Here is a 24,935-nt window from a genome sequence, read left to right on the forward strand (position 1 = left end):
CATCGACAAAATTAAATATGATAGACAGACATAGTCTTTCACCAACTAGAAAATTTAATGGTCGTGACTGCTCCTCTTGGCATCCTTCTGCTATCACCCACATCTTATACCCCCTCAACTTTACATTTCCATTAATGATTTGTGATCTTTCAGATCAATATATTAAAAATTCTCCTCTAACAAAATAATGATGAAGGTATTAATATATATGTCACCCTATAGATTAAGGTGCAGCTGACGAGTCATCTACCCCACTAGGTACATTGATCTCTCTTGAGAGACATCTCCCACTGCAGGAATGCTCTGGCTTAAGCCTGAACAGAAACTGATGTTGGCTTGCCTTAATGCGCCAATCTGCAGAACGCAGAAACCCAGGTGCTGATTAAGGAGGCATTGAGCCACTCCTGCTGCTGAAGTGGGAACCTGTGGGAGGTGGGCAGGGCATACCACCAGCATCTCTAACTGTTTCCAGCCAGTTTGGCTTAATCCATTGCTGGACATGAACCAACTACGAGGTGCTTGTGTAAACATCAGAACTACTGAAGTTTGATTTCGTGTGGACTTGTGTCTTATGATTGACTACCTTTTGCATTGATTTTTGTTAACAAAATCTCACATGACTTCCTCAGACAAGTGAAAGGGATCCCATTCCTGCTTCCAATCTCCTTCCATTTCAAAAACAGATGGACAAATAAAGACAGCAATACCATTTCAACACAATCTCTTAGTGAAATTAAGATTAAAACCTCGTATTTTAGTCTGATGTCATATCATTTTATTCCTGATATAAATGAATATTTCAACCTATTTTCTACTACATCTGCAATTTTTAGTGAATCAGAACAGCCACTAAATCCTAAGAAGTCCATGGTAACCACTTTCAAGATGACATAAACCATAAAAATTCCATGAGAATTTTTTCTTCATTAATTTACTTTCCAAAGAACAGCCCTCAATTTTGCTTAATACAATATCAGTGACTTTGAAGCTTCTTTACACATACTCCTTGCTCTTCTAAGTTGTAACAGCTGTGACACCACTACTCCATATGGACAAGCACTGGACTTCTGGGGTGATAGAGGACCTGCAGTGGCAGCAAAGGCAAGAATGGTTGTCCTCAGGCGTGCAGGCACTAGCAAGGACTCTTTCCACTCATGGCTAAGAAGCAAAGGCCAAAGGCTCTGAACAACAAGCTCTGGCACATTTACTTGCTGTGTTTTAAGATGTGATTTCTCTCAACTTCCTGAGGTTGTGATCATTCTAGGAGAGTACAACAATGAAAGTAGGTATTTTTTTAACAGAGTAAAAACAGACACTTGAGAGTGGTAATGTCTTAAACTGAACGGGTAACTCTGCCAAAGACCACTTATCAGAGCTCTAAGCCTCAAAACAACCCATCACCATTATGCACTTAGAGGTTAGGAAGCGTCTAGGAGAAGACAAAAACCAGACTCTCCCCAAACTTTGTATCAGGCCTGTGTAGCACACAGCCTACCAAACAATTGCTTTGGCCCAGTGTGCTGTGTGGGTGAAAGAAACAAGTTCGACCTGCCTCGCTGCTCTCCCCTTGGCCTGCGCTCAGCACGTTGCTGAGCACGCAGCAGATCGTGACCAGAGGCAATGCCCTCTTTCAACAGCCGCATAACATGTGCTGGTTCAGAGCTGCTGACTGTAAAGCTGAGAATGGTGATGCACTGAGGATTTCTGACTAGCAACTGCTCTCCACATGAGCATACAGCAGGGCACCTCTCACACTTTTGACAAAGAAAATTTGCCGATAAGAAAGAACTGGCTATGGGAAGCATGAAGGCATTGCATTAGAAGGGAGACCTATAGACCTGGTTAGATATGGCTATCATATTCAGGTTGCCTTAGATTCGTTGTCTGTCCTCTTTTCCAACCAGAATTGTTCTCTAGGGAGATTTTGAGAACTGAGTGTGTCTGGGATTCTTGGTATCTAATAATCTCATCATGTTACTGCATACATGCAGCAGTCTCACCTTGGATGTCCCATGTCCAGCAATCCCAGAGACCCTCAGAGCAAACACCATAGGCCCATATTGCATAGGCAGTGTAATGCCAACAAAACTAAGGGAGTGCTCTACCACTCCTACAAAGCGTTGCATGAACATACCACACAATTACTTTGAGCATTTCCAGCAAGTCCTAGAAGTATTAGGCTTACTGTACTTTCATGATGCAACTGGTGCACCTTTTTGTGCATCAGAAATAGAGTAGCCAAAGGGTGGGATCAAGAGGCACCAGAGCAGTATCACAGCCAACTGGTTGCTGTACAGTGACCACAGTTTGGCTTTCACAACTAATACACTTCTTCCTCCCTCCCTTGTGATACGCAGCCACCACCTTCCTTCCAGCTGCTGCAAAGCACAAGCTGCCATTGCTAAATGGCAATGGTCAAGAGCTGACCTCAGTAACAACTGCAACTTCTGAAGTCAAACTTCAGAACAGATGTACAGGCAATGGGCTTGTTGCTAAGGTGGGCTGCAGAACAGAGATTTAGCAACACAAGTGTAGTGGTTTTGGTCCAAAATACTCATTACTTACTTATTTACCTTCTGTATGGCATTGAGTGGGTGTACCATATCTGTTGCCATGCACCAGCTGCAGGCAAAGTGGAACGGTGCAATGGAATGTTCAGAAAGATGGAACAACACGTTGTGTACCGCAGGGAAATCTGATTGTTGGGTGAAAACCACCTGTAATGTGGAATACCTGTGTACCCCTGCTTGCTGAGTGTCACTTCCATAGCTATGCTAACCCATGACAACAAGGCAAAAAAGAACATTATATTCCACATCAACACATATGCATAGGAAAGGTAGGGAGGACAGGGAGGTATCACAGAAGCACTTGCATGTAGCAGCATAATTCTGTTGGCTTCAGCTGAATCATTTACACTATGTAAGAGAAAAATGGGGCTGTGCTTTTCATTTATCCTTTAATTACAATAAAACTTATTGATTATATTGATGATTTTCAGCTTCATGTCAATTAGACCCATTAATTCCATAAATGAAGAACAAATTTGTATAAAATGGATGGGATTTGTTACAACAGGGTAGTAACTGGAAGGCAGCCCACCATAAGTAAGTCAAAGTCTGCAGTAATCTATCCTCAGCTAAGCTGTACACACCTGTTCCATACCCTTCTCCTTCTGGAATTACTTTCAGAGTGGCACTTCAGGTATGGCAAAAATTTTTGTCAGATGACTGTTCCCACTAAAATCTGCAAGAGGGATGTGACCATGAAAGAAAAATACTCAGTAACCCTTCCAAAGTATGCCTGTAATTTCAGAATCGTGCTTTCCCAGAACTGAGCCCCCTTCTGCCAAGAATGAAGCCTTTATCATGGTTGCTGTACTAAAAAGTGAGACATAGGTGAGAAAGAAAAATACTTTTAGAGCATTTGAAAATTATTTCAGTTGTGGTTTTAAATTTACACAGGATGTAACTAACCTTTCTGTCTGAATTTACCCATTGTAGTAAGAACAGATCTTAATGAATGTTTAAAGTCTGAGCAGTTTATGAAAGAGATTATATAACATAATATTGTAGAAGCAGTGGATTGAATTCAGTGACCCAAAAATGCTTACATTTATTTCTGTCTTAGGAAGTTCCTAGGTCTACCTGTCAGCAGCAGGAGATATTCTCAGAAAATCAATTATACATGTAAGCAAAAATATAATGGAGATTAAAGAACATAGGAAAGAGCAAGCACAACTCTTCCTTCACAACACTGTGAATCAAGAGTAACTTCACTGAAGCCAATGAGTTACAGTGGTGTGAGTGAGAAAAGAACCAGCTCCATTGTCTGAAAATTACTCGGACCACCCATGGAGTCCAATCACAGGAACTGCAGGCAGCTAATATTGCAGCATTTAATTCAGAAAGCCCAAGATTGAAAAGAGGAGACTGAAAAGAAAGGACCTGAATTTGGTTTTAGTAAAAAAAAAATCCTGGAAAATGGTGAATGAAAAAGAAAAAAAAAATACTCCATTTCTAAAAAATCCTCCCCCTCCAAAAAGAATTTGCATAGACAAAAGAACAAATCTGTGTGCTCTGGGCTTTTTTTTAACACCCTGCAGGTACCCAGTTAACAGTTGCCGAGCTGTATGCCTCCCTGAAGGGAAAGTGTTATCTTGGCTTTCCTAACAGCAGACCCATTTTGTGAGTTGATGCATACTGTGCTACACCTACTCAGATGAGTGCTACAGAACGTGTGTCACACCTTTCCAGCACAGGTCACTGTAACATATCCAACCACATTTTTAGGTAGTAATATGCTGTCACTTTCCCTGCTTTAGTTCACTCCCTGTAAACACATGCTCCATTTTTCATCTGGTCAGTGAGTTTAACTTTCCCAGCTCCTGTCACCTCCCACTTGAGAGAGCACTTCTGCCAGTAGTACTTACTGTCCATAAGAGAACAAAAGCTTGTTTCTGGAAAGCTGTCTGTTCATGAACCTCTTCCTGTTCCTTCTTCAGTTTTTTTCCAGTTTTTCTGTCTTCTCCATTTATGTCTTTCATCACAGGCTGTCTCTTCCATCTATTTACACCTCACCTGCAGCATTACCCCCTCCACTGGTATTATTGTCCTGATTATAGCTGTTCAGAAGTTACTGAGGACCTGTAAAACAGCACATTGTGAGCTTACCATGCTGCACTACAAACCACTACACTGATGCACCACGTCACCATTATAACAAGACATCAAACCACATTAAGACAGATGTGCTGAGCATGATCCACAGAACTCACAGGAATGCCATCTCTCTTTTTCTTTTCCAGGTCATTCTGTCTCCTCTTTTACCCCTCTTCCACTTTATAATCTATTTTCCTAGCACCTTTTCCTTTTCTGTCACTTTATTTTCTTCCTCCCCACAGTTACCGTCCCCTGGATTCCTTCACTGTCTACCTCACATTCCTCCATGCATTTTCTTCCCTCTGATGTGCCTGCACAAAGGAGTATAATGAAGGCAGTACTGCAGCTTTGTTAAATATGTCTTTGGCTCTTTAGTAAACAAAGCTGTAACTGGGTGCATCTTTAGGATCTGTAAACCAGAAAGGTCTAGAGAAAGCATTTCATTCCCAAAGGCTTAAGCCAGAGAGCTCTGAGATTTAGAAAACTTCTTGGTTCCCTAATTTCTGACATGAAGCACATCACAAACAGCAGGAGGAATCTTAAATAATACCAGATTCTTTTCTTCACATGCACATATTTCCTTTTGCTTTGTGAGTTGAGGCTCTTAGCAACAAGAGCACTGTAGAACAGGGTAGTGACTAGAATTTGATGATGTCAGAACAGCAGAAAATGGAAGAAGATGTACTTTGTAATGGCACACAATTGCAAAGAATAAAATTGGTGCCAAACAGTGCTAAAACCAAACAAAATATTTCCCAACAATTCAGCATACAGAGGGTCAGAAAGCAATCTGGGTTTTAACATTCTTAACTGGTAATTAAAATCAGCATAATTCAAGTGGAGAACAAAACAGTGCTTGTTGAGAGGAGGTATTTTGTTTTATGTGATAGCATCAGATTTTCAGGTAAAAAGGCAGAGCACGTGCTTTGGATGATGCTAAAGACGGCTTCCAAGCCTTGCTCAGCTCAGCCTAAACTCTGGCACACACCACAGCAGCTGCACTGCATGTCACTGTGCCTCCTTCAGCACACACCACAGCGTGGAAAGAATGGTTTGCAAGGATATTTTAATGGCAGATGTGTTAGCCTGAACAGGTTAAACAGCTTCTTCAGGCAATATAATTCCCTCTGAGTGCTTTGTCAATTTTTACAATTTTTCCAAAAACTTTCTATCACATTTAGGGATTTTTTGATCCTCTGTTGATCTGTGAAAGCCTTGAGGAAACAAGGAAGGAAAATTTCTTGATGACACAAGGAAACAGTAAGACCTGGTCCACACTCACTTCAAGTATGTCTAAGTACTGTTGAAATCCATTAAAAAAAAACTGAATAAGAAAGCGAGAAATGTTTTCCACATAGTTCTCAAATGCAGTACTCAATAATACTTGTAATAATTACATATTTTTCAGAGAACATGATTTAAAAATTTCTATTTCTTAAATATTAAAACTTTTTCATTTCATATTTGGGGATAGATATGAAAGTGGTGTAATACATTGTTTCAAAAGTAAATATAATTTATGTCCTAATTTTGTCAGTTTAGGAGGTCCAGAATGTACTATTCATTTCTCCTTTCTTGCTAATAATGAACTCTAGCAAAGCCCCTGCTTTTAGCACTGCTACTTGTTAATATTGTAATTCTTTTCTAGTTTTGCATTGGCACTATTACAGATCCTGACCTAGGGTTTAATTGTTAGTCTTTCTTGATATCAGGAGGTCTAGTGCTTCCCCACGCCCCCAAGGCCTTGATCTGCATGTTAATTCATACAGACATATTTCTGTTCCTCTATACAATTCTAGTTACAGGAAGGATATCATACTCTATACTGCTAACTTTGAAATCTAAGATTTAAGACAGCAGTCCTGATAAGAACATACAAAAAGACAAGAAACTGCATTAAATACAGCAGTGCTAGAATTCAGAAAGAAAGCTTGCCTTTCAAATCAAGTGAGGAATTTTGTTTAGGCTTCTACTTCCAGTGACACTATTCAATACCATACATTACTGATTAGACAAATACTGGAAAAATATCGACTATAAAACCCAAGAATACCTAAAAATAAAGAAAATACAAAAATAATCCTAATTCTATATGTGAGATAGAGATAGATAGATAGATAGATAGATAGATAGATAGAGATTAAAAATGCTAAGGTGGAAGAGTTTCACCATGAAAGTGTATCATGCAAACATTAGAAGTGGATTTGAAAAGTCATTTTGTGAATTGCACCAAATGTATTGTCTAACTGAATAAATTGCAGAAAAATTGCATTGTGATATACACAAATCAGAATATCTTGGTTGTGGGTTCTTTTTAGTGTTGCAAATTTGCTTTTATTTTGTAGTAAACACACACATTTTTCTGTAATAACTCTAATGGGACTGCTTGAAGAGCCAACATTTCAGCACCTGCTCATCTGATTTGCTGAATAAGAGACATCACACATCTGGAGTGCCTCAGGCGATGTCCTCTTTTTCTGTGTGGAAATTTTGCCCCAGTGGAAACAGGAATCTCACCACTGAAAGTGGAATCTTTACAATTCAAGGTATGTTGGAAAACTGTACCTGCACATACACAGACCAAAACATTCCAGTCCAGTGCCACGTTCTGCAGTGCCAGGTCAGGTGAGTTCCGGCCACACTGTACACCACACATATCCACTCTTCATTTGGAACAAACTTGTTTTTTCTTTTGTGTGTACAGTACTCTTTAAAGGTGATTGCAGTATACCTTAAAAACAGTTCATCAATTAAATAATAATAATGATAATAATGATAATCATCATCATCATCAAGACTTATACAAGCTCTTGGCTTGACTATTAGCTACTTAACAATTGCTTGTATTTACAATTGTACCAGTCCTCAAACACAAAGGTAAAATCAAAAAGACAACATATTTTTCCTTCAAAGTATTCTAAAAAGAGTATGAAATCACATGTAAGGTTTCTTTTTGGAAATTATTTCTATTATTTCTTTGTTTTAGTCAGTATTAGTAAATTGGAAGCTGACATTGGAAGGTGACACAAAACTTGTGTTTCACATGTGTGAAGCTTTTTCTTTTCAGTAATATATTAATCACAAGTCAGCAAAATAATTAATACCATAACTTAACTCTAAGTAATTGTCTCATTATCACTGTTTAACTCACAGGCACTGGAGTCAACCAACTAACTCTCTTGACACCTTAACAATGCATTAAATTCACAGTAACTAATGCAAATGGTTTATAATTTCCTAGCATTCATTAAAACTGTAATAAAGGCAAGGACATTTTTTTCTTGTACTGTCAAACAGAGACAGAACAGTGTTACACATCACCTGTGGTTGATGAAAAAAATGTGAGGGGTATCTAGTTTTAAATCTTACATTATCACATAATTAAAGACTGTTAAAGTACAGTGCAGAAGGCAAATTATATTGGCAATAGCTGGACTTTACACTGTGACATCTTTTTCTTGATGGGGTTTGCTGTGCTTGCCATCTTACATATTTTTGACTAAACAGAAGGAAAAAAAAGAATTTCATATTTTGAAATTTTAATATTTTGTCTTGCAAGAATTATACACAAACATACAGAAATTAAAACACTGAGATACCTTTGGCAGCCCTTGCAAACTCTGCAAAGAATTCAATTTATCTCCATAAGAGAGAAACTCCACAAGAGCTGGTGGAGTCATTACATTCAATTGCCTTAAATACTACTTGATCAAATCCCCAAATCCATGGCCACACCTGGCAACATCCCTAAAACAGTAGTCAATAAATGACATATTTTTAAACACAACTGCTTAAAGAAAAGATGGGAGGAAAAGAAAATGAAAGACAGTGTAGAGCAAAACCAGAAGACATCTTCCCTTCTCCTTTAATATGACCAGTTATTTCCAGCTCCAGCATGGCATTAATTCAATGCTAGACCTTTAGAAACATAAACAGGTCAGAAAACCATCCTCACTTTCAAATGAGTAGCCTTTCCTTACAGAGTAGGGTCTCAGTTCTGCTACATTTTGAATGCTCATAAGGAGAGGCGGGTGAGAATGCAGAAGGATGAGACGCCCGTTCCTCAAGCCTAAGATTGCTGAGAGCTGAGCTCTGAAATCCAGGGCCATGACAGCAGCAGCAGCCCCAGAACTGCCTGGGTTTCAGTCTGAGAGAGGAAAAGCTGTGCACCCAAAACAAGCTGATAGCCTGGTCTCATCTACCTCCCTGCCCCAGCAATGGCCAGTTTTCTGACAACAGGAACCCAGGAAAGGCTAAACCAATGTGCATTTCTCCTCACCCTCCTTACAGGTGCTTACATGGAGAGCTGGGGAAAACCCCAGTCAAAATGCAGCAGTGAATATGTAGAGAATCCTACATCCTAACCCCCAAGTACCCTGAAAATTTCATTTAACATTACAGATCAGAAGACATATTTCCAGGAGATTAAGAACAGACTTCAAATCTATTTTTAGGAGTGTTTTAAAAAAAGGCCCTATTTTCACAGGCCAGGTGGCCTGAGGCACCCAAGTGACCTCCAGGACACTCAGTACTTTTAAACAGCAGTCTCTTTCTCTTGGCCTTTTGAACAGATAGAAGAGCATTATTTTACATTACGTTACAGGGACTGCTCCCTCAACACACTACCCAGTCATTACAACAAGTTGCATTATGTAATTTCGGTGCTGTCTACTACAAAAGTTCCTGCTTCATAAAAGCACACTGAGAATGCACCCAAATGGTTACCACGCCTTGTGTCATCAAAGCCACACATACCAGCCCTCCAGACATGCTCTCAGATGTAGCAGGTTAAAGAAACATCTGCTGGCAGTGTGGCTCATGCCTGTTAGAGAAAAACATTTTCCTTACAAATTGCTACGCTGATTCTAAATACGTACATGGTATTTAGACCCAAACAAATTTCTAAAAATAACCTCCTCTCCCACTTCCAAAGACTATTTTCAGAAAACTTGACATTGCCAACAAGGGGGAAATGTTCAAATAGTAGGAGTGAAGGATACCTTATTTATTGAGCTTTTGTAAACTCACATCCACTTTGCTGTCTGTCACTGAAAATTAAAGTGTAAAGAGAAGCAAATGTGAACGAAGGAAAAAATAAAAATTTTTAAAAGTTTTTAGTATGGAAAAAGTCTCACTATTTGGGGAATTTGGTTCCACTTTTTTGGCTATTTAGCACAAGCACTGTTTAAGTGTTTGCAAGTGCTGTATTTTTATATCTAAACAAATGAGACTCATCTTAAATATATACGAGAAGTGCCCTAATACCAGGACGCACAGCACTAACTGTAACGTTAACATAAATATTACAGCTGTTATTGATTGCAAATACAAATCAGGACTTCTAAGATTACATTCCTTTAATTCTAATGACTCATAAGAAAGTGAAACTGCACTTGGTCCAAAGTAATTGAAAGTAGCAGCTGTCTAAAGGGACAAATTTTGCCACAGACTGGCTCTGATAACATCCTAGTTCTGCCTTCAAGTGAGATCGGCCAGTAGCTTGTCTCCAGCTGATCCCAAATGGTCTAGTCCACTGATTAAACTAAAAACACCTTTCCTTCCCAACCACAGAACTTTTTACAATACTTAGGATGTTATTGTTCTTCTAGAGTATTCCAGATGCAGTTTGCATTTCTAATATTAAAGAAAAACTGTGAGAAACCCAGTTAGAAGCCTTCAGGTTTTGTCTAATCAAAAAGCATATCACTTCTCTTAGTGTTTCTAGAAACACCATAAGCACATAAAAAGAAATAATTGCTTCCTGCAAAAAAATTAAATTTATTTATGGACTGTATCTGTTTTTACAACTCCCTTCTATGAAAATATCATGCAGAAATTAAGAATAATATTGAGATATATTTAAATAAATTACTGAGGTTTAACATGATAAATGGTTCCACATGACAACTTTTTCCAGTAGCAAAGCCTGACTAAGTGATTCCTGCCCTTTTCTCACTCAACTGCTTCTACCATTTTGCTAGTTTACTCAGCAGTAGTGCTGATGCAACTGTTTGTGGAGATGCACTCTAAGCCAAAACAAGAAAAAATGACCTCATTTTAGAAAACAACAGTACACTCACTCTTGTTCATAGGCCTAATTTTAGAACCCGTAATTAGAAGGAAAAAACCCCAAACATTACAATTATTCAAAGTGCCATTTAAGAAATCATGAATATAAGGTGTATTTCAGTTGAATGCAAAGACTCTTGTTTAACAGTTAAGAGTCAGATCACTTACAGGTGGAAACTTAGAAAGGGAATTACTAATAGCCAAAGCTGTCTACATTTCATTTCGGGGGGGGGGGAAAAAAATTCTATTTCAAATACAGCCTTTCCTATTGGAGACAAAAGAAACTGAAACACAAAGAGAGCGAGTTTTGCTCAGTTGCCTTTAGTATCCAGCAGTGTAACTTTCAAAGAAGACATGCACCCCATGTACCAGTAGGCTTCCACAGAGAATATTCACATATAAAAAGGAGAGCAGCATGTCTTTCTTTGGAACATTGTCTCACAAGCAGTACATGGAAAAATCCTGTACCTATTTTTGCCTATTCAAGAGTTTCAGAGTTGCAAAACAGTGACAGATTATTTAGAACAAGTGTGGTTCATGTCTCTTTCAGTAAGAAGTTCACAGCAAACTTCCTGCATCAGTAGCAGAGGTGTCAGAGGCAGCTTCTGCACCTGCATCACTTTCTGTCAAATGACTTTTCAGACCAAGTGCACTGCTTCTCCCAGACACACAGGTCACTCACTCACTTGCAGCATCAGTGATTTTGCAGACTGGAGGGCAGTATCCAGCACTAATCACTGCCCTCCTCATGGAAATCCTATACTTCACCTGCTTCACATACTTAGCTCACGTGTTGTGCTAAATTTTGGGAGAGTTCTTGCTTTTCATATTAGCTTTCATATGCACAGCTGATGCTGAGATGAAGAATTCTCAAGACACTTCCCACATTGGAATCATGGCCAAGCATTCAGCACACAGCTGGAGGAGTAAACAGCAACCTGCTTTCTTCAGGACTGTTACAGCTGTTGCACTGAAGTCTCCCAGGCCCAGAAGGTGGTATCAAGGGAGCAGGGAGTTGCCGTGATGAAAAAACACAAAGACACCTATGTCCTGCTGAGAAAAGGCATAATTAGCAGTGTTACACTGCAAGTGGGATCTTCATGAGCTCTGCTCAGTTTTCACAAAGGAAAAAAAATATCCACAAAACTTTATTGCAACTAGGTAGCAGACTGTTGTTTCAGTCTTTAGTTATTCTAACCAACCTTAACAAACCCTGACTCCTCCCTGAAGCCTTGCAATCTTCTGCGGATACTACTTGAAAACTATATCCCTTACTCTTGCAAATTTAACAGTGAATTAGCAGACTTCAAGCACTAGCTGTAGGAGTTTATGAGGTAAACTCACTGGTTAGCTTTTTAAACTCCTTGGAAGTCAAAAACTTTGCTTTGCATCCAATAAACTCTCTGCTCCAAAGAACAGGTATTTCCCAGTCTGCATCACTCTTATCTTTTCCTCTTGTTTTTAAATGCCTTCCAACTTCCCTGGGTTTAGGTCAGTTTCTCATTAATTTCACCAAATACCTTTACAGAAGAATTCTGTATTAGAGGGGGAAGTATGTACGTACAGAATAAATAACATGAAAAGGAGAAAAGGAGTTGAAGCTTTTTATATCACCCTCTATTGCTGAGTTTCCAGGACTGTTTCTTGGAATAAAATGCCTAATAAAAAGCAGTTCTTCAATACTTATGGTACAAAAAAAATAAGAGCAAAGGAAAGATCTTGAAAACTCTTGGAAAAAACACACCTTAAATAAAACGACTGCTAGCTACACCCACTGTGGCAACCAGGATAAATTCTACATCAATGACATTATTTTCATTGAAGAGAATACAAGCGGGGAGAAGATGACCATAGACAAAATTAGTATTTAAATTGTCTATATAATTTACTGTCTTGTTTTGACTTAGTAGTTAATGTCCTGAAAAGGTACTGTGGTACTTTCTTCTGTCATTGACTTGCATCTCTATTTTCCCTACTTATTAGTTTTATGTAGCTAATTAAGTGGAAATCAAAATGAATTTTTGAAATTCATGCATCATCAACAGAACTTTTAATTAAAACCTTGTTGCTTTCAAATGTCAACAATGACCAGTCAGTGAGATACTTTTTGTGAGGTTACTCATTTGGGTGGAAGACGAGCTTACCATGGTAATACTGTTTTTAATAGTCTCTGCTTAAAACAACTGCAGAATTATATGTTACAATGATGTAAAGAAAAAAACATAATCTGTAAAGCTGTGGAGCATGAATCAGAAAGATTCACTTCAGAGCCAAAGATGGCAAAGGATTGCTGGAGTGTGTATCTTTTACTTGTATGACATGCAATAACCATTGGAATCCACAACTGGCACATTTTTGTTAAAAATGAGAAAGAAACATTCAGCTTCCACGGCTGGTAGGGATACAAAAAGTCCAATTTGTTCAGAATGAGTAAGAGGCAAAAAAACAGCCGGAGAAACCATGGCAGACAGATGCAGAATTGCAATGTGTTTGATCTATTGTGTTTGTGCACTTGAGGTACAAGTGCACAGCTGTCACGTTTTATGTTTGACAACTCACCCCATAAAGCAGTAGCGTCAAACCTCTCCATAAAGCTCCAGAGTTCATCGCTCCTGATTCACTGGCCAAGAGGAGCGCCTTGCTCCCTGGCACATAATTTAAGGACAATGATGAACAAACTCTTTCCTAATCATAAAATGCAATATCTTACTCTTTCTAGCAAACACACGTCTCATCTGAGATTAGTCCGATGGCTGAATCATCGCCATCTCCCAACAAAGACCGGATGCTGACGGAGACAGAAAGAGTGCTGATCTGTTGCTCCACGCTTCTTACTGAAATAAAAAGCTTAAGTACTACCATGAATGAAAACAAGAACCACGACAAGGAGTGAAATGTTAATATTCTTTATTTTATGCATTCCTGCAGGCCGTGTAACCTTTCAGTCGCATGTGAGCAGACGTACCTGGGTCCGTACCTGTGCGCGGCAGCGGAGCCCCGCTGCGCTGTCCTACAGCAGGCAGGTCCCTCTCAGCTCCTGCAGCCCGCGCACAGCGGCAGCCTCGGCCCGCGGGCCCTGAAAGCGCCGGCTCTCGTTCCCCCCGTGCTTACAGGGGTATTTCGGAGCCCCGGGACGCGCGGGTGCCAGCGCTGCTCGGAGGTGCGGGGAACCCAGGGCGGGCACACGGGGAGCCCCTCATGCCGCATCACCGCGCCCGCCGAGCCCCGCCCGCGGCCCCCACCGCCCCCGGCGCCACCACCGCGCTCACAGCGCGCTTTGAAGGGAGACTTGAACCGCGCCGGCCGCCGTACGGGGAGGTGCCACTGTCGCTTCCGCGCGGGGTGGCCCTGGCGGCGGATGGAGGAGCTGCCTGTCGTCGTCGTCCTGCTCCTCCTCCTCTCCTTACTGCTTGTCCCCCTCGTGCTCCTGGATAAGAGGCGCCGCGGCCGGTGGACGCCTCCGTTCAGTCTCCTGGTGGTGGCCGGCTCTGGTGAGTGGGGGTTGGCGCCGACGGGAGCGGGTGGCGGCGCAGAGCTGCCACTCCAGGTGCCGGGAACTACGAGTCCCGGCATGCAGCGCGGCGCGCAGCCAGCGCGGTGCCGTCGCCGATGTGCCTTGGTGTGTGCCGGGAGTTGTAGTCGCGGCGGCACGTGTCAGCAGCCGGGCCGGGGCCCCGCCATGGTAGCTCCCGCGGTCCGGCCGGGCCGGGTGTCCTCGGGGCCGCCGCCTGTCTTTGCCTGTTTTGGTTCTCGATTGGAGTCATTGTTATGCGACATACTCGTCTTGGGCATTTTCGTCCGTGTTTATGTCCGGCAGTTCAGTTTCAGAACCTTTCCCTCCAACAGCACGTGCATTTCACAAAGTGACGCGCGAAGGCATCGATAAACTGGTGCAGGACTGACACGTGCAGCTTCTCGGTCTTCTGACTGAAAATCACTGATGGTGATGGATTACTGAGGGCACGGCTTTCCAAAGATTGGCACGTCCCTTACATACGTGGCATTTTGCAATTTACCCAAACCATCTTGCTGTGATTTACTTACAAGAGTCACACGTGAATCCATTAGAGGCAGGAATGTCACCCCACGCTCACAAGGGGGTATACTACTCCTTGTTACCCCTCCAGAGTTGAAGGGCAATTAATTTACCCCAAAAAATTTTTTTTTTAAATTTGCAGTTGACAAATACAAGCCAGCTGTGATTTCAGCACCTCAGTATCCCTTTGGTTTTTGCACACCAATGAATTGAGTAATAATCCCAAAATCTTTCTGCAATCTGAGTTTGACTGGCAGTTTTATAATTCTTGAGGTCATCTTTACTTCCACTAGGGCTGGAAATGTGTGTGCTTTCCTTCAGTCCTTTGGAATCTAGTTTGTCTGTATTAAAAGAATACTTCCACTATATATAAGCTTACCAGGTCAAATAATGCATGTCAGTTAAGATTCATGTAATGTTCAAGCTTATTCTGTGAGACTTTTAAGTAGAAATCTCCTGTTCTTCTGTGAGTGCTCAGATAATTGCATTAAAATTTGTGAAACCTTTAACAAACACCACTCCGGAGAAAATATCTCCAAATGAATTTGAAAAATACCGTCGTGAAATTGTACAGAAAGGTGGCCAAGTCTGGTGCAATGCTGCAACATTGCTTGTCAGTTCTTCACCAGCTACAAGTGCTTAACCTGTGCAGCAAAGGTCTCTTGGGAGCCTAGAGATGCCGAACAGCAGGAGGTAATAGGAATACATTTAGTTTACTGTTTTGATCTGCAACTTCCAGCAGAAAAGTAACACATCCAGTAAACACTTATGGGTGCGGTTTCATGTTGGTCTGATCTCTAACTGCTTTTCAGGAAACTCAAATGACCAAAAAAAAAAAAAATTAACCCAGCTCCCAAAAAGCACAGTAAGTACACCCTCCCCTTCTCTCTGGTTTAGTGCCAGTTTAGCTCCGGGACAGAGTGACCCTGCAGGAGAAGGTTGTGAAGGCCTGTTCAAGGGCAGTGGTCAGAGCAGCAGCTGGAGAAGGACAGCTTGTTCTGTCAGCACCCAGCGGCTGCACCGCTGTGGCTGCAGGGTGACACCGCTGTGGCTGCAGGGTGACACTGCTGTGGCTGCAGGGTGACGCTGCTGTGGCTGCACCGCTGTGGCTGCAGGGTGACACCGCTGTGGCTGCAGGGTGGCACCGCTGTGGCTGCACCGCTGTGGCTGCAGGGTGACACCGCTGTGGCTGCAGGGTGACGCTGCTGTGGCTGCACCGCTGTGGCTGCAGGGTGACACCGCTGTGGCTGCAGGGTGGCACCGCTGTGGCTGCACCGCTGTGGCTGCAGGGTGACACCGCTGCGGCTGCACCGCTGTGGCTGCAGGGTGGCACCGCTGTGGCTGCAGGGTGGTGCTGCTGCCTGGCTGGTTCGGTGTGATGAGCTGGGATAGTGCAGCCCCTGCTCTGGCAGGTCACAGCACAGGGCAGGGTCAGTGACAGTTCTGCTTCCAAGGTGCAGCTCTGAGCCAGATCCCGTCCAGCTTCATTTTGACCATCGCACCATGGGGTGGCCTTTGAGTACAGATTACAGTGTCACTCTTTGCCCGGTGTTCTGCACTGTGTACAGGAGATTAAACACAAATGTCAGATGCCTGTGTGACCCTGATTCAATCCCATTTCACTGGAAAACATCCATCAATACCACTTCAGTGGGAGCTGAGTTCTTTCCATGTTACCGTTCTCTAACTGAAGCCTTTACTCCCAGAAGATACTCTCACTTGTAGTAGTAGTACCAATATGCTTTAAAATGAAAAGTGACTGATTCAGCTGAAGAAATGGAAAGCTACGAAATTTTTCACATACTAATTGCAGCTTTTGTTTAACAGGTGGGCACACAACAGAAATCCTGAGGTTACTTAGCTGTTTGTCAGAGTCATACTCTCCTAGACATTATGTTTTGGCGGACTCAGATAAGATGAGTGAAGCTAAAATACGTTCTTTTGAACAAAAAAGAGCTGAAACATACTCCAACTCCCAGGTAACTTGTTAAATATACTCATGTAAGAAAAATCTTAACATGACATTCTAATTCAAGGCAGTTTGGAAGTGGTTCTTTGGAAGGATATTTATATAATCAACAAGTGCGTTTGATTTTCTAGGTATTGATGATCACTTGCACTAAAGCTCAGCTAAGGGTGCCATTCTATGCAAACTGGTTCTAGAAATAAAATAAATAAACACTACTAATTAATGCTGTACTAAAGAGACACTGAAAATGCAAAGTAAATATACCTAAAAATAGCAAATGCCATTCTTGCTCCTAGTTTGCATTACCACCTTCCTTACTTTCTCTTAATAGCCTTTACCTCTTGTTTAACATGTTAATCCACTTAAAATGATGAGAGAATGTAATTGTAGTGAAAGTGACTGTACAAGGAAGGCTCTCCCTTGCTCAAGAAAAACATGCTGAAAAGAAGTCTCATAATTTTGTAAATCAGCTAGCCATTAAAGTGTTACTTGTAGCTATAAGAGTACTGGGGTCAAAAATATGGCAGAGGGGATTTTTTTTTAATTTGGCATTTCCCTCAGTGACACATAGTATTTTTTTTGAAAGAAATTATATATAAAAATATTTTATCTAAGAAAACCATAATTTAAATTGTATTGGCTTTGTGTGTTTCTAGACTGTGTCTTGGTTGTATTTATAAAATAAATTATTAAACGTGTGTTTAAAAGGGATGCAAGGCCTCTAAATGTCAGCTTTCTGACTGATAACCTGAGCAAATGCTGAACTCCTAAAAATCCTGAAAAAATCATTAAAATATCTTGTTTATCTTTTTCTCAGATGTTTGCTTGCTTTCAACTAGTTTGCTGTATGATTAACAGACAGCAGCGTAACTGCTGACCTAAAGTGGGATCTGACATCCAGTGAGATTAGTAGAGAGTATTAGTGGAATAAGTACAGTGGAAATGAATGTTCTGACTACAGAAATTGTAAGTTCTTTTGAGCAAATAGTACAACACACAGTAAATTAATTATTTACATGGTGTTGATTTCACATGGTGCACTTCCATTGTCGTCAGCAGCCCTATTGGGACAAAAGACTGTCGGACTCAGTACCAATGATTTTCAGAATAAACCCTTTTAATATAAGGCAACTGCTGCTAAGGTGGAGAACAGGCTCACTTAGGAATGACATTTTTAAGTTTGTTCACCCCAGCTTTCACCTCTCATTGTGCACCAAGGATGGATGCTTAATAAAGTGACCAGAGGTATTTCCTGTCCAGAGAAATCTTGCTGGGTAAATAGCCATTCACGCAGTCATGTTTGCTTACCTGAAAAATTTCCAACCCTAAATTATTAAATTTCTTGAAGATACATATTTTCAATATTAAAAGGTTATGTGGTTTTCATAGTTCACTTGTTTTTGCTAAGCAGCTTCCCTTTTATAAACCCTCCAACTACTAACAGATCCTGTAGTTATATTTCCCCTCAGCGTTGAAAGCCAGAGGAACGCTTTTGGCTGCATGTGGGTTTGATGTCTGGATAACAGATGCTGATGATCCTTTGACCATTCTCTTTCTACTGAGAAAAACTTTTTAGAGTGAAAATGAAAGATAAATTTTGGAAAGTAAAGATCACATGCCTGTAACATATATTTGCTAACTTTCAGAGTGTGCTTTCACACACTCATACACCGTGTGTGTTTTGTTATTGGGGACACCGGAGATCACCAAACATTTAAAAATTATGTCTTAGCTTCTTACAGCTTTGCATAAATGAAAGGGAGAAGTCTGAATGCTTCAACATATGGTCATTCTCTTCCTCATCTTGTTAAGGAAGTAAAATTTTTCAGAACTAAGGACCAGATGGAAGACAAATTACAATGATGATGTAACAGAAAATCAGTGATGTAAGAGAAAATTAAACACACACACCTCCCCAAGTATTTTTCTTTTTCATCTGTGGTCTAGCTCCATTCTAACAGCTATTCAGGGAGAAGGAAAGAAAGCCAGAATGGGCATCTTGCTTACAAGAAGAAAAATGCTGCACCTTGACCCACTCAGTCTCTTGAAAAAGAAATCAAAAATGCCTCCTATGAAAAGTCTCTGGTTCTGCTATCACTGACCTTTTTGTTGCCCCCCACCTTTAACCACAGCTATTCCACATGGATGCCCCCAGAGCTGTTACTCAGGGAACCTTCTGTGCTCCTACAGAACCTGTTTTAGCTGCTGTCAACATCCTCTAGCAGCAGAGAGACAACTTAGATTTGTTGACTGAAGAACACGAATTCCTATACCCCCATTGCTCATGTCTGAGATGAGCAACCAGATTAACTAACCTTTACATAAACCTCTTCTGACCATATGTTCTTTTCCATTTTATGTTTCATGAGAGGTACTATGCTAAGAAATATTTTTTCTCAGCATAAAAAAGAATTAAGTAAACCCAGTTTCTTTGCAGAATATTCAGCTAAGCATATTATAATAATTCACAGCAGTTGCAGTTTCCCACCAGCTTTTCCTTGCATCCTTGCAAAACAACAATATTTACTAGGTAAAGGACTACATCACTGGTTTTGAAATTACATTATGGACTTGCCAGTTTGGAACATTTGTTTTCAAAGAAAAAAAAAAATTCATCACTTACAAAGATGTAAAGAAAAAAAATGCAACAATATGACACCATAATAGATAGAGGAGAAATCTTTTTCTGGTATCAGACATATTATGCAGTATTCCAGCAAAATAGACAGGATGTACCTTTGTCTGGAACATTGGCAGGACTTCATGAGGTGAGAGTCTGGGATTACAGAAGCATCTGGCAGTGGCTTTTAAACAAACAAACAACAACAACCCCCCCCCCCCCCCCCCCCCCCCCCCCCCCAGTTTTGTTTTTTCTTCTTATTATTTAGGAGTTGTTTGATGTGTGGATTGAAGTCCTAACATGACATAAACACTGATGTGCAAAGTTTTCAGCATGTTTTTTGCAAAGTATAGATAAAATCGGCCTGATTTTTACTTGAATTATACGAGTAAATTTCTACTTTGATACTGTTTGGAGTTCCTGCCAAGTTTTGCTGAAATTATTTGGGTTTTTTAATGATGGAGAAAATAATGTACAGTTTTTTTGTCAAATACTCTTTAACACCATTCTTACAGTGAAGGTTCATCTGAATAGTTCCACTGAGCCGTGATCTGCCTAAAACCACCTTACCATACCCATATTTCTTGCAGGGCTGAGTACTACGCAAGGGTCTAAACTCCACTTACAGCATTTCTTTTTATTACCTGAACTCTTCCAAAGCTTTAAGAAACAGAGGCAGTGATAACCAGAAACCTGTTGAATAGGGAGCAGGGGGGATGTTTATTTTTCCATATTCTGTTGTCAGAGTAATGCAATCAGAGTTTCAACACCTACAAATAAAACATTAAAAAATCAGTTTGTAACACCTGTTAATGCTTTCCAGCTATTAAAGAAACATATCACAGTGAAACAGGATCATTTCTGTCAAGAAAATTAACATTCTGCATTTACAAGTGTTAGGAGTTTTTTTATTCTTTCCACCTTATATATTAAAAAAAAGTCCCAGTTATTGCTATTCAAAACAGATTTGTACTTACAGTTTGTACTTACTGTACAGCTTTTGTCATCTCTCAGGGGCACAAATCACCAGGACTAAGCTCTGACAATTAGCAATGTGCATTTGAAGTAACTGGGCAATTTTCAGTATTTAGAGTTTCTCACACCCAATGTAAGTTCTTCCTGAGTAGTAGTGATCTGGTGTCCCATGTGAACTGAGATAACAACTACTGTCCACATGTCAGCATCACTGAACACTGCACTGCAGCCACTACAGTTGTTTCATTTAATCTGTCAACAGTGTCTGTCAGGAGGAGTGCCTTCTGACATAGCAGTAATTCCTAGGGGCAGCTCCTCTGCATCGAGGTAAAGCCACCTGCGAGGAGGGCAGGCAGCCCAACAACTGCTCCCTGCTCCCAGAGTTTCAAGACAAAAAGACAACATCCTTGCTTTATTAATTTGGTACTTTTTACACACAGTGAATCATCTTCACTTAGGAAAAGAACCAAGAAAGTTACTGCTTTACCTCTTTTTTATTTAATGGTAAGATGTTCTTTCCTGTTTCTTTAGGCAAATATTTTGCGTTTTGAACATGCATCATGCATATCTTTTGAATACTCACTGAGTACTCCTTTAAAGGATGGTGAGAGTTGCTTTTCCGTTTTTAATAGCACTCCGCGGACATCAGCTGGGAAAAGCCGCTGCATTTCCCGCAGCGCAGCCCCCCGGGAGTTTCAGGGGCCGGAGGCCGCAGTGCGGCTCCGAGCGCCGCTGGTGCCCACGAGGTGCCGCACTCGCCCAACACTCCCGGCACAACTGCGGGGACTTGCCAGTGGCTTGGAGTAACCTGAGACGGGACTAAACAATAGCTACACAGTTCTGGTATTTCTCTGTACTTTTTATACTTTACTGTATGCTTTTTATACACAAACGTCTCCAAACTAGAGTAAAAAAAAAATTAAGAAAAGGTTGCTACAGACAGATTTAGAAAGAAGGAGCCACAGCATTCTCAGAAAAGTAACAGCTCCTCTCCTCGTGCTCTTTTCCAGTTCACCCTTGATCGCATTCCCAGAAGCCGTGAGGTTAGACAGTCTTGGATCTCCTCTGTGGTAACAACACTATACTCCATACTTTACTCTCTTCCTCTGACCTACAAACGGAAACCAGATTTGGTAGGTAAAGAAAATTGTAATTTATTGAGAACTTGCTAATCCCCATCATAAAAACACTTGGAATATCAACAAACACATTGCAGACTGCATCTCATATGTATGCTTAGATTTGCAATTCACAGGAAAACTATTTTTAATGTTAAATTAAATAGTGCAGCAATACATCAAGAAAGAACAGGTTGCACTGCTGATGAATTAGAATAGCAAATACCAGTTTTCCCTCTCGAAGTTTGCAAGTAACATCAGAGAGTCACTCCCTTGTTATGCTGGTAGAGCTAGCAAAAACAAGATTGCTCCTTCCTGATAATATCTCTTCAGGATTGCAGCAGCACAAACTATGCCTGAAAGCCTGGTTATCCTGTTGGCTGGACTTGCTTCTAAAATGGTATGACCAGTCTGGCACAGACAGGTTCAGACCAGCACAAATATATACAGATTCAGTTCTTGTGCTTACATGGACTTTTGAGCTACAATGCATATTTATTTAGTCTTTGGCTGACTGACATTAATTATCTCATCTAATGACAAAAAGCATCACTGCTGAAGTAGCAACTCCTCAGCACTTTAGTAGCTTTTTCAAGCTGTTCAGAAAACTGCACTCTCATGCTAATTACATTTATTTTAAAATATTCCACACATTTAAACAAGGCAGAAGCATTCAGGATTGTCAGATGGTAGAACTACAATGGAGATATTCAATCCATAAAGTTTTGTGTTAACATAAAAGGTAGTGCACTGGTCTCCTAGATTTAAGTCTTAAAATTCTGTAAGAAAAAATTTGGTTACAGCTGGCTTCTCACTAGAGTTGGTGTCATCTTAAGGAGTTAGTAATCTAAACTTGAAGGCTTTTTAAAAAGCATTATGTTAGCAGAACTTCAAATTCATATTTTATGAGTTTTAAAATATTTTAATGAAGCATGTAAAAACTAGTGCAGTTACAAGGTATTTTTCATAGTTTTGTAGTCGCATCCATACATGCACAGAGGATACTTGTAAAGAGACTTCTTAAAAATCCCTATGTGAACTGTGTAACTAATTCTAAAGAGGCTTTTTAATGTTTGTGATATTTTGAATGTTTAGAGAGGCTGCTGTGAGTAATTTGATCTCATTTGCTTCAATAGTACTGGTCAGTTCCTGTCAGATCAAAAGCTGCTTGCTTGCTGGAGTTTTCAAAGCAGTTTAGTGTGCAGAACAACAAAAGTAGCTTTTTCTGCAGTTACTGTTTTTCAAGCCTATTTCGAAAACTGGAGATAAAATTGGGAGAGGGGAGAAGGTGGCATATTCTTTCTGCAGTGATTTTGATTGGCGCAGAGGTGATAGTCAAGTTTGTTTACATGAGCAAACAGAAGAATGTGAGTAACATAATAATCACTTTGCTACACCATTGTGTTAGGTTAATGTATATTTATTTTTTTACTTATTACAAAAGAAATTGACTGGAAAAATATCACTGTGTAGCTTATTATAGGAAGCAGGAAGTTACTAATCTAATTCTACATTTTCTCTGTTTACCAAAGGAATTTAAAGTGACAGTGAGATTTACACATAGAATTATTAGAAATGGTGTTGGAGTTGTGAACTGTGACAAGCTATCAGAAGACTAACGTTTTTGAAGAACACTTGCCCTTGTAAAATTAAGGATACATTTTAGCAAGGTCTTTAAGCCCTTTGCAGTGTTTAAAGTAACCCCTGTCTCAAAATGAGATCCAAAGAGTCTTCATCCGTAGTTAAAGAGCTGCAGGGGAAGGCAACCCCAACTACTTTTTGTCAGGTGCAATTATCAACCACAATAGCAGCTGGCAGAAGCATCTCTGGCATTGTGGCAAATCGTGTACCAGTTGAAAGCTGCTTACATACTACTACTTGTGTGCATATCTTAGTTTAAGAGTTCTGTAAAATATAATAACTCAGAGAGCTGCAAAGATTTTAAAACGCTTATTTGAGGAGACTGATTCAGGGATTAAAATGCCTCACATTGCCAGTGAAAAGACTGTATGGTATGTGAAGCAACTGGTAGTATTTAATTGCCTTTCAACAAAAATGTTTGCAGTGAATTGAAACTCACTCTACTCTTGGCAAAATGCAATGCTTAGTAATGTAAAGAACTAGAAAGGCTGGGACAAATGCTGGCATTCACAGGACTCATCTATAACTTTTGGCATGGAAGTCAACAACCGAGTTTAGAAACAAGCACCATATTACATCATGCTGAGAGCTTTGTATTTTTAAACAGCAGAGCTTACAGAGGGTGCTGTACATTTTCAGTCTAGACACTGGTTTTATTTAACTGCAGGAGTGAAAGACAACTTTGAGTTGCTTCTTAGTCATTTGTATGTATGAGTGATGCCCAAATCCTTACCTGTGATTTCAGGCTTGTCAGAAATATGTTTATAAAGGAATGACTGAAGTCTTCTCTAGGTACCCAAAATCTAGAGAAACACAGAAATGTTGCAGTTGTCAAGAAATGCAGGAAAAGAGAAGTACTGCAAAGGGAGCCCAAAACCATTAGGTGCACAAAGGCAAGATTTGGAACAGATATGCTAGTTATGCCAACCTAAGCCTATCTGTGGAGTGCAAATAGCTGCAAAAGGGAAACAGCAAACCCAGCTGCACAGGAGTTACTTGATGTATGCTTTACTTGATGAGCACTTTTGTATCTCACACTGATCTGGCAAAGCTTCTTGGTTTACTTTCCATGAGAAATCAGTTCCATCTAACCTTTCTTCAAGACAGTAAGTTCAGAAAGAACAGAACGACTTCCTGGAGATCTTTGCTTTCTTGCAGGACTTGACCCACACTTGAAGTGGGCCTCCAGAGAGTTTTAGAAATATAAAAGTTAGCTTAGTTGTTCAGCTTGAGATCATCTTCAGGAGGCCCATTTCTGAGTTACAAGCATCTGCGCTCTGCAAAGTTAAGTCCCTTTAGAGACATTAAGCCAAGTAACAATTAAGATGTCAGAAGTCATCTGACATGACTTGGCTTCTGTAGCCAAGAATTACAGAACTAATGTGTCAGAGTGTTTTGCAGGTGAATGTGTGGTGGGCAGTTTTTACATCATCTATCTGCCTTAGATAGGCTTCCTATACAGAGACCTAAAATTCCAGGGAAGAAAAGGCTTGTGCCAGCACACATTGCCTACACCTACCTTCCCCCAGAAAAGCTTTTAAAAGCATTTGTCAGCTGCAGCCAGACTTAACATGCAGTCTCAAAGATTGCAAATTCCTACCATGAAAACAGGCAGCTGGTCAGAGAAAAGAGACTTTTATTGTCTTCGTTGAGAGAAAGGCTAAGAAGAAACATAAAACCAGAAAACAAGATGTTATAAGATCTGTTATCTAGGAAAGGATGCAAATCCTTCGTATTTACAGAAAAATTAGACAAGCTGCACAGATATTTTTTCCAAAGATAAAGAAAATTACTGCATCTTACACAGATTGTTTGATATACAAGAAGGACAAAACTAAAGTTACAT

At 40.4% G+C, this 24,935-nt stretch overlaps 1 protein-coding gene and 1 long non-coding RNA gene across 2 annotated transcripts in view; one reads left to right on the plus strand and one right to left on the minus strand.

Moving 5' to 3' along the window:
- Positions 1–54: 54 nt before the first annotated feature.
- LOC125330156 lies at positions 55–14,122 on the minus strand. Its single transcript, XR_007205389.1, has 4 exons — positions 13,696–14,122; positions 7,227–7,392; positions 4,433–4,646; positions 55–1,084 (listed from the first exon to the last, which is right to left on the minus strand). It is a non-coding gene; the product is annotated as an uncharacterized LOC125330156 (long non-coding RNA).
- Positions 14,037–24,935, plus strand: part of ALG14 (ALG14 UDP-N-acetylglucosaminyltransferase subunit) — a 21,007-nt gene continuing 10,108 nt past the window's right edge. Inside the window, exons 1-3 of the mRNA XM_048313034.1 lie at positions 14,037–14,221; positions 16,594–16,745; positions 21,341–21,463. Of these exons, the coding sequence (XP_048168991.1) occupies positions 14,089–14,221; positions 16,594–16,745; positions 21,341–21,463 (408 nt within the window). The 5' untranslated portion in view covers positions 14,037–14,088. The remainder of the gene's footprint in view (positions 14,222–16,593; positions 16,746–21,340; positions 21,464–24,935) is intronic.

Source organism: Corvus hawaiiensis, chromosome 9 (assembly GCF_020740725.1).
Source record: "Corvus hawaiiensis isolate bCorHaw1 chromosome 9, bCorHaw1.pri.cur, whole genome shotgun sequence".
Classification (NCBI taxonomy): domain Eukaryota; kingdom Metazoa; phylum Chordata; class Aves; order Passeriformes; family Corvidae; genus Corvus; species Corvus hawaiiensis.